The sequence below is a fragment of the Chinchilla lanigera genome, unplaced genomic scaffold (assembly GCF_000276665.1).
Source record: "Chinchilla lanigera isolate Chin_1 unplaced genomic scaffold, ChiLan1.0 scaffold00077, whole genome shotgun sequence".
NCBI lineage: Eukaryota > Metazoa > Chordata > Mammalia > Rodentia > Chinchillidae > Chinchilla > Chinchilla lanigera.
The window spans coordinates 7,410,128-7,423,092 of NW_004955478.1; the positions used below are offsets into that span (position 1 = coordinate 7,410,128).

General features: G+C 54.1%; 1 protein-coding gene across 2 annotated transcripts in view; it reads right to left on the reverse strand.

The window, feature by feature from the left end:
* Positions 1 to 6,481: 6,481 nt before the first annotated feature.
* Positions 6,482 to 12,965, reverse strand: part of Milr1 (mast cell immunoglobulin-like receptor 1) — a gene marked incomplete at its 5' end in the record, with an annotated part of 13,209 nt that continues 6,725 nt past the window's right edge. The window contains 4 exon segments of one of the 2 annotated variants that reach the window (XM_005402166.2): positions 6,482 to 6,814; positions 7,198 to 7,260; positions 9,114 to 9,203; positions 10,247 to 10,357. In XM_005402166.2, coding sequence (XP_005402223.2) covers positions 6,762 to 6,814; positions 7,198 to 7,260; positions 9,114 to 9,203; positions 10,247 to 10,357 — 317 coding nt within the window. 2 annotated transcript variants of the gene reach the window in all.

A 12,965-nucleotide genomic window follows, 5' to 3' on the forward strand; every position in this document is an offset into this window, starting at 1 on the left:
AAAAAAAAAAAAAAAGTCCCAAATGGACAAAACTCAGGAGTTTAGAAATGCATATTTAGATGATGGAACTATAAAGAAAGGCAAAGACATGATTTCCACGTACCAGGAGTTCTGCAGGGGAGACGAGGCCGTGATGCTGAGGAGGTGAGCAGAAGAGGTTCGACTTCCAGCAGCCTCTAGGCCCCGCCGTGGAGGACCTCTGGTGTTTACTTCGTACGGTTTGTTAAACTGTACGCGAAATGCATTGTATGTACTTTTGCGTTTAGATAATGTGTCATATCGCAGACCCAAAAGGAATGCGTGCATTTGAAAAAGAACCAAAGTGAAGCTTCCAGATGTGCAAAAAACGAGAGCATTGAAGTGAAAAACCCAGTTGATCCTCTTCATCGTCTCCGGTTTTTTTTTTTTTTGGTACCAGGAATCGAACTCAGGACCTTGAGTTTGCCAGCCAGGTGCTGAGCCACTGAGCTACATCCCCAGCCCTGGTCCTGCTTTTCCTCCCTCGGCTCTCTGAGGACAATTCAGTCCAGAGGCCAAGGGTGGGGGCAGGAGAAAGCGGAGTGCGACTCTAGTGACTGGGGACCGGGTGCCCTTGCGGGGTAAGGAGGGACAGCGCACGGGGCTTGGCGCCCACAGCGCTTGTCTACCTGGTCCGAGCCAGTCCGGCGGGCAGTTGGGGGCGCCCCGTGCGTGGGAGGGGCGGCTGTGGGGGCCCCGGAGGGCGGAGCGCGCTCTTGGGGGGCAGCCCGGAGCGCCGTGCTTACAGAGGGGTGCCCGTGCGGCAGCCCTGGGCGGGCGGCAGCTTCTTGGTGCTGTGTGGATGTCAGATGCCAGGTGGGTCAAGAGCCATCCCCGTGCGAGGGCTGGCGCGTGTGGAGCCCCAGCAGGACGAGGAAATTACCTGGAGAGGTGGGGGAAGTGGTTCCGGCTCAGATGTCCGAAAGTGAGGGGCAAAAAATTATTATTATTATTATTATTTTGCTTTTTGAGACAGGGTCTCGCCTTGTAGTTGAGGCTGGGCCTTGAGCTCGCTCTGTAGCCCAGGCTGGCACCCTGAGAACTTAAAGGGGCTTCTGCGTGGAATGTCAGAGTCCAAGTGAGTGTCTGCCTGGAGACTTATTATATACAGGGGCATTAACCGAGCTCTGTACATCTGTTGAGGGTGTTGGGAGCCCCACCCCCCGCAGTCACAGAAGATAGAAATAAGACAGAAAACGGGAGCGCACTGTGGTTTGGGGTAGGAATCGTAGACGGCGGTGTAAATTCATAGTGCACTATATTCTATAGAATATAGATGGAATGTCAGCATATGCATAGATGCGTTCCTAAGCCCTGAGTAGTAAAAGGGTCTAGGGGCAGCCACACCCTCGGAGCAAGCACAGCTGGAGCCGGGAACCTGGTTTCAAATATAGAGCTCACCTTGCAGGAGCTGGGGCTCCTTGGAAAAATGGCTCGCTCCGGAGCAGGACCAGAACAAGTGCAGGACGAACCAGGAACGTAGTGTGGCAGAAGCTAAAGAAATGTTCAAAGAACTTTGGGAAAAAGTGAAAACACAGAAGCCAGCGTGGAGGGGACCCTACTTATCTATCGAAGGCAATATGAGCATCATAAGAAATCACGATAGCAAAAAAAAAAAGAAATCACAATACTCCAGATTGTAATTTATTAAATAAAATAGGAGCCGGGTGTGGTGGCACATGCCTGTATTCCCAGCGCTAGGGAGGCTGAGGCAGGAGGATCCTTGCAAATTCGAGACCAACCTGAGCTCAAGGCCAGCCTGAACTGTATAGTGAGACCCTGTCTCAAAAAGACAAAAATAAATAAATAAATAAATAAATAAATAAAATAGGAATCCATGACTCTATAAAGATATAAAGGATAAACAGGGGCTAGGGATATAGCTCAGTGGCACAGTGCCTGCCTGGCAAGCGCAAGGTCGTGAGTTTGATTCCCGGTACTGGAAAAAAAACAAAAAAAAGGATAAACATCAGACTCCAGCTGATGAAGTATATTCACATAACCTCAGAGTACCTCCCCACAAAATATCAATCACACTGGGGAAACCCACCAGATACAAGTTTAACCAAATGAGCAGAAGAATGAGCAGGTGAGGGGGAAGCTGAAATCACACTGTCTGATAGGATCAATAAGATCAGCAAGGCATCTTTTGCAATACTCCTCTCAAAAATGCATCCATCCTGAGCCGGGCATGGTGGCGCACGCCTGTAATCCCAGCACTCGGGAGGCTGAGGCAGGAGGATCGTTGTGAGTTCCAGACCAGCCTGGGCTACAAAGGGAGCTCGAGTCCAGCCTGAACTGCATCGTGAGACTCTGTCTCAAAAAAAAGAAAGTGCATCATCCTGAGTCTTAATCATGGGTCACATCAGGTCAGCTGGGAAGCAGTGAGGAAAAGCCTCTCACTGCTGACGACCAGGAGGGGATGACTCCAAGGGAGCCTCTTTCTTGCTTCAGAAAGTTCCAGTGTGATCGAGGCCCAGCTGCTCACCGCAGGGGCCAACTCAGCAGCCCACCTTGCTCTGGCTTTTCCTGCGGTCTCTCTGTCCATCGCTGGGGCTGCCTCCCAGGTGGGTTATTTGCACAGAAGGTCTGATCTCAGGCTCTGCTTCCTGGAGTAGTCCAGGTCAAGACAGGGGTCGGAAGGCCCTCCCGGCAGCCCTGGGGGGTGAAACCACTCCCTGTGGGTCGAAGGCTGCAAGGGCTGCACGGCCAGCAGTAAGTGGGGCGGTGAGAACTCTGCCTGCGGTGGCTTTCTCCGCGGTGCAGAAGGGAGGGCGAGGAGGAGGGAGGCGCCGGGTTATGCAATAGTGCCAGAACTTGAAAGGTCGGGATTGATGGTAATGATGTGGGGTGTGCACCTGGTTGGCTTCTGTAACCTGCAAGGAAGCTTTGCAAGGAGAAAATGAGAGGCCGTGGATTCAGGCCAGCCTGGGAACCCGCAGGGCCTCCTTGGCACCATTTAAAGCCGCTCTGATCTCCCACAGCTGAAGGGGACGCTGTGCTGGAAGTCAAGCGCAGGGTTTGATTAGAGGATGGCACAGCAAAGGAGAGGAACCGGCACACCTAGCAGTCCTCCGCTGTCCCCAGGCACGGGCGGGGAGGCGGAGCCTGGGGCGGGGACATTTGGGGCCCTGAAACGCCTAATTGTCTTGGGCCCTCTGGAAGGCAGAAGCAGTTTTCCCACACTGGCTAGGGGAGAGTCCCCGCCTTTGTTAGAAGGCCCCACATAAGACAGATGCTTCCCAATACGCTTTGTTATTGCTTTAAAATACACGTAACTTTTGCGGTCCTACGCACCCCGGTGTGGTCCAGTACATTTATACTGCTCACACCCTTCGCCACCGTTCATCCCTAGGACCTCTTCCTCTTCCCAAACTGGAGCTCTGTCGCCCCTCAATCCCTGCCCCTCCCGCAACCACCATTCTATTTACTTCTACTTATAATTTTGCTTTTCTCCTTTAAATCCATCCCTGTCTCGGTGCAAGTTCGAGACCAGCCTGGGCTGCAAAGTGAGCTCAAGGCCACCCTGAGCTGCATGGTGAGACCCTGTCTCAAGAAGACAAAAAGAAACAAAACAGAAAAACTTGCATTTGAAGCGCAGGTCCCAGCATGCCACTGGGCCCTCCACGAGACCGTGTTCTGGAGCCCAGGACATCAAGTGACTATGTGACCACCGGAAGTGGAGGATTGTTTGCTCTACTAAGTAAAAGACTGGGGAAAACCCAACGATCCATTGTGTAAAGGAAGTGGGACGTCAGCACCGGGCCCAGCAGATCCGCTGGGCAGAAAGTGAGGCGTGTGGGCAGGTGGCAGTCTCCTCTGTCACCCGCCTGTTTGTCTAAGGCCTCACTCCTGTGGCTCCCTGAAGGAATCCCAGGCCTGGTTTGGTTCGGTTGGCTTGATATTTTGGTGAGATTCAGAAAGAGACCATTGCTGGTCCCGGCCCGGCCAGCCAGCCGGAGGAAGGAAGGAGGAATCTTTCCCGCAGGCAGAGCTAAGGCAGCGCGTGGACAGCACGCTCACACCCCTGGGCACTGCCAGCGGCTGAGATGGTGGATTTGAAGACGGCTGGGAGGAGCAGGAGCAGAGGAGGGGCAGACGGTGCGGGTGAGCCCGGGGGAGTGCGGGAAGCACAGGGACCCTCCCGTCCTTGGTCGTTGCTCACATGAGCGCACCCGTGGGGAGCAGGCGCTTCACAGCCTGTTGGGTGGCTGTCCGCCAGGCCACCCTGGTGCATGGGGACCCACGCGCCGCCATAGCAGGCGGGGAGGGGGATATGTCCAGGGATTCACCGGGGTGGGGACATCTTCTGATCTTCCCAGGTCCACCGACAACAGGAAACGACAAATGCAGCCACCACGGCCTGGCAAGGGCAGGGAGCGAGGGACTCAGGCCTCTCGGGGTGGAGATTTGGGTCACCCAGCCGGGGACCAGCAGCGGTGAGGGGGCAAAGAGAATCTAGAAATGGATGCCGCGGCAGGAGGGTGGGACGCTCACGCAAGACTCAGGCCTTCTTCCATGAGCCCTCCGGGTGAGTGTTTTGGGGGAGATGATGACTGGCCCCTCCTGGGACACTCGGTGGCAGATTCAGTGTCCCAGAGGGCAGGGGGCTGCTGGGCGCCAGGCGGGGTGGAGGTCCGCGGGCCTCCTGTGCTCCTCCTGGAGGCTCTGGGCCTCGCTCTGCGCCCCCACGGCTGCGGGGAGCAGCTCCACCGGGCCGGGCTCGCTCTGCATCAGCACCGCGCTCGGACGGGACACGGATCCTTTGTCATCTGCCCCTCTCCAATGCGGTGGCTGGGAGCCGCGGGCTTTGGCGTGTGTACTTTCCTAGCTAACCCTCAAGCAGGAGGATATCGTTCCTAAACGTGTCCCCCTCCATCCTCCAACGAATGTTCCTGAGAGGCATCCCGGACTTGGAGAGCTCAGAAGATCTTAACGGCATCCGCGTCAGACCCCCACGGCCACGAAGTCCACCGCGCCCGTGGCGGCCTTCTCCGGTCCCCCTCTCCTGCCCCCTGGGATGGCCTCCCCTTAATGAAACTCCCTGCTCCCTGTCCTGCTCTTGGGCCGTGCTGGAGGAGGGAACCAGGTTAAGGCCAAGGACGAAGCCTATGGCGGTCAAGTCGCCAAGTTTGTGACATCAAAACCTTAAAAGTCTCTGGGGTGGTGGCCGAGCAGCGTGTGTCTGAGGAAGCACCGGCACCCCTGGAACGGAGGGCCTCGCTTGAGTCTTAAACACCCGATCCTCTTCCAGGCCCTTTACGTTCACTCCCTCAGTTCATTCTTACAACAGATCTGCGATGTGGGTGTCACCACCCCACCGCCTTGCTACGGGGGACACGAAGGCCAGGGGGGTTAGGACACTTGCCCAGTCCCGGGTCACGCGGTTCGCACACGCCTGAGCCTCCATTTAGCTCAGGTTGCTTTGACTCAGGAAACTCTCCCCTGTTATTCTCCGTAATATATTAATTTCCCCAAATAAAAATACCCACAGAGAGAGGGAGGAAGGATGCCCACGAACTCTGCTTTATGGTAGCGAGATCCTCACACGGGTCCAGACCTGTGTGTCTCTCCCCATCCTGAAGGGCCGAGCCCGGGACTAGCGCTTTTGCTTTTATTTGCTGGGACCTAACTCCCAGTCCAGCCGCTTCACTGGCTGTGGTACCTCGTAAAGTGGCCTAACTCAGCTATGTCTCCTTACTTGCAAAAGCAAGTTAATAACATTGACCTTGCAGGCTGTCACCATGGAGGCAGAGGCTCGGTGACCGTGGCTGTGACTTGTCCGGCTGGAGGTTTATTGTCAGGAATGATTAGGGCGGAGGTTCAAGCCACCCCGAATGAAGAACACAGTAGAAATATTTTGGTTGTGGTGTTTTTTGTTTGTTTGTCTGGAACCCTAGAAATGTCTCTTGACTATTATTGGACTTATAATTCCTAGGTTGAGAGATTTCAACTAGAAATCATTTTGTCTCCCATAAAAGGTGAATGATGACACCCCAAAACAACACAGCATCCAATTCCTGGAAATTGTGAACATGACTTTATTTGGGAAAAGGGTCTTTGCAGACATAATTAAATTAAGGATCTTAGGTCTTGGGATCATCCTGGATTATCTGGTTGGCCTCTCTCTCTCTCTCTCTCTCTCTTTATTTCTCTCTCTCTCTCTCTCTATCTCCCTCTCCCTCCCCCCTCCCTCCCTCTCTCTCCAGGGTCTCACTATGTTGCCTAGACTGGGCTCAGCCTCCCAAGTCCTGAGACTATGTGTGCTCACCACTACACCACCCAGGACCCTAAATCTCAGTAACAAACATCCCACGGACAGAGGGAAGCCAGACGTGGGGGCAGATGCCTGTAACCCTAGCACTAAGGGGTCCCACCTAACCAAGAGGTGTGTGATGACAAGATCAGATCCACCCAAAAGAGCCAAAGGAATAATATTTCAAGGTGAAAAACAGAGATTCGCTTCAGGTGACCACTTTAGATATTTTTAATTTGTTGTTCTTTATTTGTTTGCTTGAGTCTTTCTACGCAGTCCGTGCTACCTTCAAACTTGCTACGTAGTCCAGGCTGGCCTCTAACCCAATCTTCCTGCCTCAGCCTCCTGAGTGCTGGGATTACAGGTCTACCCCACCCCCTCATGCCTGGTTTGAACTAGACTTTTTAAAATGCCAGATGAATTTTCTTTGTGTTCCTGTAAATCACCTCCAGGAAAGTGTCTTGCACGGAAGTGGTTTCTTTCCATTTCACAAGGTGAGTTCAGAATAGATATGACCCGTTTTACCATCACGACAGGCTTCTGAAATACAAAGAGGAGGAAAAACATCTAGTGAATTTAGAATAAGTATCCAGAAAGTCTCTAAAAGAGAAATTCTGTTTCTAGGAGCTGAGTAGCCTGACAAAACCAAGTACCAACTGGCTTTTTCCTGGACAGAGGTAAGTCATTTATGTGTGAAAATGAGTTAGTACGGTAGCGACTGACCCTCCCAGTGGAGACCGCGCACCCCCCCTTTCCCATCTCTCTTCCCTGGGGGTTTCCTTGGGCCTGAGCTATTGGTTACTGCTGCTTTCTGGGGTGCTTCTGTGCTCCCATCCTTGGGCCCAAAGCCCAAGGTCATGGCGGTATCGTGGGGACCCTCTGTCCCATATCAGTGACACCTGTCATCCGGAGCTGTGGCTCACCTTGCTCCTTGGGGGCCATCTCTTGGAACACAGGGGCAGCATAATGTATCTCCTGGGGGCAGCCTGTGGGGGGCAGAAGACAGGCGAACTTACCGGGCTGGTTCTGAGAGTCCGCAACCACACGGGGCAGTGGCATCAAGGCTGCAGGCGGCTGCGGGCTTCGCAGAGACCCTTGGCTATTTGGGGTTGTCAAGACCCCAACACAGCACCGAGTCCCCTTTTGCAAAACGGGAAGGACGTGACTCGGAGGCGGGGGTGTTGTGTTAGGGCAGCGCTCAGAACGTGGCTGGAGCGGTCAGCGCTGGTCAGGACGGTGCTCACGGTCAGCCAGGCCCTGCGTCCGCTGCAACACAAAGCAGCCTGCGAGGCCCACTGGAGAGGCGAGCGTGGGTTGTGGGACAGGGAAATGACAGTTAATGACAAGGCATTGAGCCTGGCACAGAGGCACACGCCCGTGACCCCAGCACTTTGAAAGGCTGAGTGGGGCGTGTGATGCCAGCACTCGGGAGGCTGAGGCAGGAGGATCGCTGCGAGTTTGGGGGCAGCCTGGGCTTCAAAGTGAGTTTAAGCCATCCTGAACTGCACAGCGAGACCTTGTCTCAAAAAGACAAACAAAAAGAAGGAGATCTCGAGTTCAAGTCTTACCTTGGCAATTTAGTGAGAACCTGTCTACCAAACAACCAAAACAAAAAAACAAACAAAAAATCCAAAAAGTTAAGAAAGGACCAAAGTTGCAGCTCAGCGTACAAAGGGCCTCAGCTCAACCCCTAGTACTGCAAACCAAGCAGACCAAATCAGAGGTACCAGGTTCTTGAAAATCACTAAAGGAGCAGGTGTTAAATGCTCTCACTAGCACTTCCTACCACGTATGAGGTTCGGGGTTTGATCCCCAGCACTGCAAAAATAAAAGCAAAAAACTAACGTTTATGTATTTCAAAATGACATATCATACATGAGTTTTTTTGGTACTGGTAATTGAATCCAGTGTCCTTGTGCATGATAAGCAAGCGCTCTACCACTGAGCTACATTTCTTGCCTTTGTTATTGATTTATTTATTTTGAGACAGGGTTTTACTATGTAGTTCAGGCTGGCCTCGAACTTACTTTGTAACCCATGCTGGCCTCAAATCTGAGGCAATCTTCCTGCCTCAGCCTCATGAGTACTGGGATTACAGGTGTGCACCACCACGCCCAGCTGTAATTTTATTTTTAAACAGTCTTGCTAAATTACCCAAGGGTGTCCTAAAACTTGAGATCCTCCTGCTTCAGTACCCCAGTAGCTGGGATTATAGGCATACACCATCACATCTGACTTACTGTTTTTCTTTGTCAATTAAAATACATTTTTTTTTTGTCTTTTTGAGACAAGGTCTCACTATGCAGTTCAGGCTGGCCTTGAGCTCACTTTGTAGTCCAGGCTGGTCTCGAACTCTCAACAATCCTCCTGCCTCAGCCTCCTGAGTACTGGGATTACTGGCATGTGCCACCATGCCCAGCTTAAAATACATTTTAAAATATCTTTCAAAAAGATGTTATGAAAGACTTTGCAACAGTGTGTAACATTCTGAGCTGATATATAAAAACTCTAAGATGTGTGAAAAAAAATCAAGTGAAACAATTAAGGTGTGGAATGGCCTTTCAGAGACATCTGAATGTCATTTAGTGGCACCAGACGGAAAGAACTTCTGCAGGAGGATTTAAACACCCATCCTGGGCCCGGAAAGTGAGACAGGACTTCTGGATGTGAGGGAGACATTCTACTCTATTTCTTTGGTTCTGGATGAACCTTAAAAAGACAAGCACCTGCCTGGCAAGTGCAAGGTCCTGAGTTCGATTCCCAGTACAAAAAAAAAAAAAGACAAGAACCCCAAACTAACCGACTAAACCTACCCAGAGATCCAACAGTGTTCTCCTACCTGCTTGGTCTTTACAGACATTTTCGTACAGCTCGCCTTCCGTGGGGGTGTCTCCAGGGTCCACGTGCAAGTTCTCTCGCATAGCTTTTCCTACATAAATCAGTATAAGATCGTCACACCGAGCCAGGTCATTTTCTCTCTCTCTTCTCCCAAGCAGCAGAACCCCGAAAGCTCCGAAACCGTGACGGGTGCCCTCCACTGACAAACTATTGCCTAACGGAGGCAGACCATCCGTGTGTCTAACCCTGCTCCCCAAGCAGGGCACCAACACTCCTGCGGCTGTGAGAAGCCTGTTTTCCCATGAGATTACGTGGGAAACGGTCAGCGTTTCTTTCCTCCTGAAACAGAAGAGTGTGTAAGAAGCTTTATAACGTCTCCAGGAGACAGTTAGTGATCCGGCTGGGTTCTGTTTCAGCAGTAATCAAGAATATTAATGACGCCAGATGTGGCGGTGCACATCTGTAATCCCAGCACTTGGGAGGCTGAGGCAGGAGGCTTGCTGAGAGTTCCAGGCCAGCCTGAGGTACATAGTGAGTTCAGGGCCAGCCTGAAATACAAATGAGACCCTGTCTCAAAAAAACTAAAACAAACAGGACAAATGTCATGTTCTATTTACTTCACCGTGGCTTAAAACTAATTTTATTTATTTATTTATTTATTGGTCTTTTTGAGGCTGAGTCTCACTATGCAGTTCAGGCTGGCCTTGAGCTCACTTTGTATAGCCCAGGCTGGTCTCGAACTCACAGTGATCCTCCTGCCTCAGCCTCCCGAGTGCTGGGATTACAGGCATGCGCCACCACGCCCGGCTTAAAACTACTTTTAAAAAGAATACAAAAAGTACTAAGAATTTCAAGTTGGTGGCCGGCGGGCATTAAGCAAGTCTCAGCGCTTTCCTGGGCAAGGGCTGGGCAGCACACGGGCGGCCCACCCTGACGTGGCCCCAGCTGTAGCCCACATCGAGGAAGGCTACTGCGGGGGACCTGAGGGCTGTTCCGTGCACCGGCCACCCAGAAAGTCTGTCTCACGCTACTCTTGTCATTTTCTCTCCATTACGTTTCTGCCTTCCCTTCCCCTCCCCGCTCCGCCCTCTGTGGTACCCCAAGCCCGCGGGGAGACAGTGGCGAGGAACATACTTGCTCTGCATTTCGGCATCAAGCACACCAGCAGGAGGACGATCGCCAGCAACACCGAAAAGGACACGGCCATCGGCACGAGCAGCAGGCACGCGGGACAGCTGTCTCCCTCTGGAGGAAGACAGACGCACGGTCACCGCACAGCTCTCCGGGGCGGGGACCGGGGAAGTGTTCTAGCCGGGGCCCTCCGCGCCTCCTGCTGAGCCAGCCAGCCTGCCGCGCGCCGGTCCCTGAACGGACAGACACGGGCACCTCGGGGGCATCCATCTGTCAGTCCCTGAGGCTCCGGAAGTCACACCCGCGTAGACCTTCCACAAGGCGCCAGGCAAGGCGGAGGGGAGCAGCTCCGCACCTGGCACACCGCTCGCGGGCACGCTGCCGGGGTCCCAGGCACCAGAAAGGCCGGAGTGGTTGCTGGGCGGGGTCCTCGGTCGCACTGGCACGGGCTGCCCCCCCAGAACACTGCCGTTTATGAAGTGCTGGTTGGAGGTCGGGCCCTGTGTTCAGCACTTTCTGTGCGTAGCTGGGCTTATCTCACTGGCATCGTCCCATTTCACAGACAGGAGGGACAGACTCCGTGAGGTTGAGTCCACGTCCTACGGCCACGCAGCTGGTACCCTGAACAGCTGCGATTTGTGGCTGAAGGCCTGACTCGGGCAGGCTGCGTCCTCGGACAGAACTTACTGAGCACCGGTGTGCGGGGTCTGCTCCCCCGGGGCTGCGGGGCGGTTCAGGGCCCGAGTGCGCCTTTATTGTTTTATCTTTCTCCTCCTGGCTGCACGAATGCGCCCGGAAGGTCAGACTTCAATCTGGAATTCTCAGCCGCCTCCGAGCTCTGCACCAGGGCATGGCAGCATGAGGCGAGCCATCCCCTTATGGCTGGGACCAGAAAACGTCCCCAGAGGCTTCGGTGTTCAGAGGTGGGGCCTTTGGAAGCGACCACACCCTGGGGCGGTAACCGCATGCACCGCGGGACGCAGGGACGGTTCTCGGCGAGTGGGTGCTGTCAGCAGAAGGTGATTCCTGTCCTCCGGGCCACCCTCCTTCCCGCTGTCTGGCTGTCTGTTTCGGGGCTGCCCCTCCGTGAGCAGCGCTCCTTCTGCCTGGTGCTTCTGCCCTGGAGTCCGCCAAGCGTGGGCTGGAACGGTGAGCTGAGATGTCTCGGTCACTTTCCTCGTTGCTGAGACCAAACACCCAGCACCCACAGTTAAAGGGGAGACGGTTCGTGTAGCTCACAGCCCGTGGGGCCGCAGTGCACAGCCAGCTCCAGGGCGGGGCGGCGCGGCAGAGAACATTTCACGGCGGGCAGAAGATAGCAGAGCATCAAGGGACGTCAACAGCGTCCTTCTGCCCCTTCCACCTTACCCAGGCTACTTAGGGCGGTTGGCACTAACACCGTTAACCCCCGTGCCCGTGATCCTAGCACTGCACCTCAGTCAACCCAGGGTCACACACTCAGACCCAGCCTCCTCTGAAGAAGGCCCACCCACGACCGCATGAGGCTCTGGGGGGCCACGGGACACAGACCTAACACACAGCAGACCCTTCCTCCTTCAAGTTCTGTATGTCAGATATTTCTTCCCGGCAACAAACAGCGGAGACACAGCCCCAGTCCCAGCCTGTCCTCCTCTCCGCCTGCTCCCACTGGCCTCCCGCGCATGTGGACCCCCGAGCTACACAGCCCAGCGCCACCACAAACAGCTCCTGCTTGTGGCCCAGGAGTCCTCTCCGCCTCGCCGTGCCCGCCCCGGGGGAGACCAGCCCGGGCCCTGGAGGAGGGTTCTGACCTGACTGGGTAGGGAGCCAGGGTCTGGTATCCATAGTATGGAGTGCAAAAGTGGGGTACATCTCCAAGGCCCCCTAAACTCCTCAGCCTGTGGGAAGGTGCAGAGCCCCAAACATGGGTTTGATAAAGGGTCCCTTCTGCTCCAAGCCAGAGAAAGTGCAGGCAGAAGTCTGCATTCACCAGACGTTAGCAGTGGGCCAATCAACAGCAAAGAGGGCAGGTACAGGGTTAGTAGCCAATAAAAAAAAACCCAAGTGTAGTGGCCATACTCCTAATTCTAGCTCCTTAGGAAGCTGAAGCAGGAGGGTTGCAAGTTTTGAGGGTAGCCTGGACAACTTAGGGAGGCCCAGCTTAAAATAAAAAAGAAAAAGGCTGAGGATATAGTTCAGGGGCAGAGCATCCCTGAGTTCAGTCTCCAGAAGCAGGGGGAAAAAGTCCATAAAAAATGATGTATAGCCAGGCATGGTGGCGCACACCTGTAATCCCAGCACTGGGGAGGCTGAGGCAGGAGGATCATTGCAAGTTCAACACCAGCCTGGGCTACAAAGGTCCTGAACTGCATAGTGAGACCCTGTCTCAAACCTCGAAAGAAACGCAAACAGAAAGTAGGGTGGTGTCAGTAAATTGCACAAGGTCCCTCCCTGCCCAGTTTTGAAGCTTCCTGTGCTCCTTTATGTCGGAAAGCAACCCCCTCAGGGTTGTGCGGACCCTACCAGGGGGACCCTGCGTGTGGAGCAGGGGCCGAAGCAGGGTGTGCGGTAGCAGCCACAGCTTCTGGAAGCATATCCGGACCCGCGGCAAGCGCTCAGGGCAGAGGGGGAACCAGAGCAAGCCAGGTGGCGAGGGACTGCGCTGCGCGGGCTCTATCTGTTCCACTGCCTGAAGGCTCAGCTTTGGCAGGGTCCAGATCTAATGTGTGTGTGTGTGTGTGTG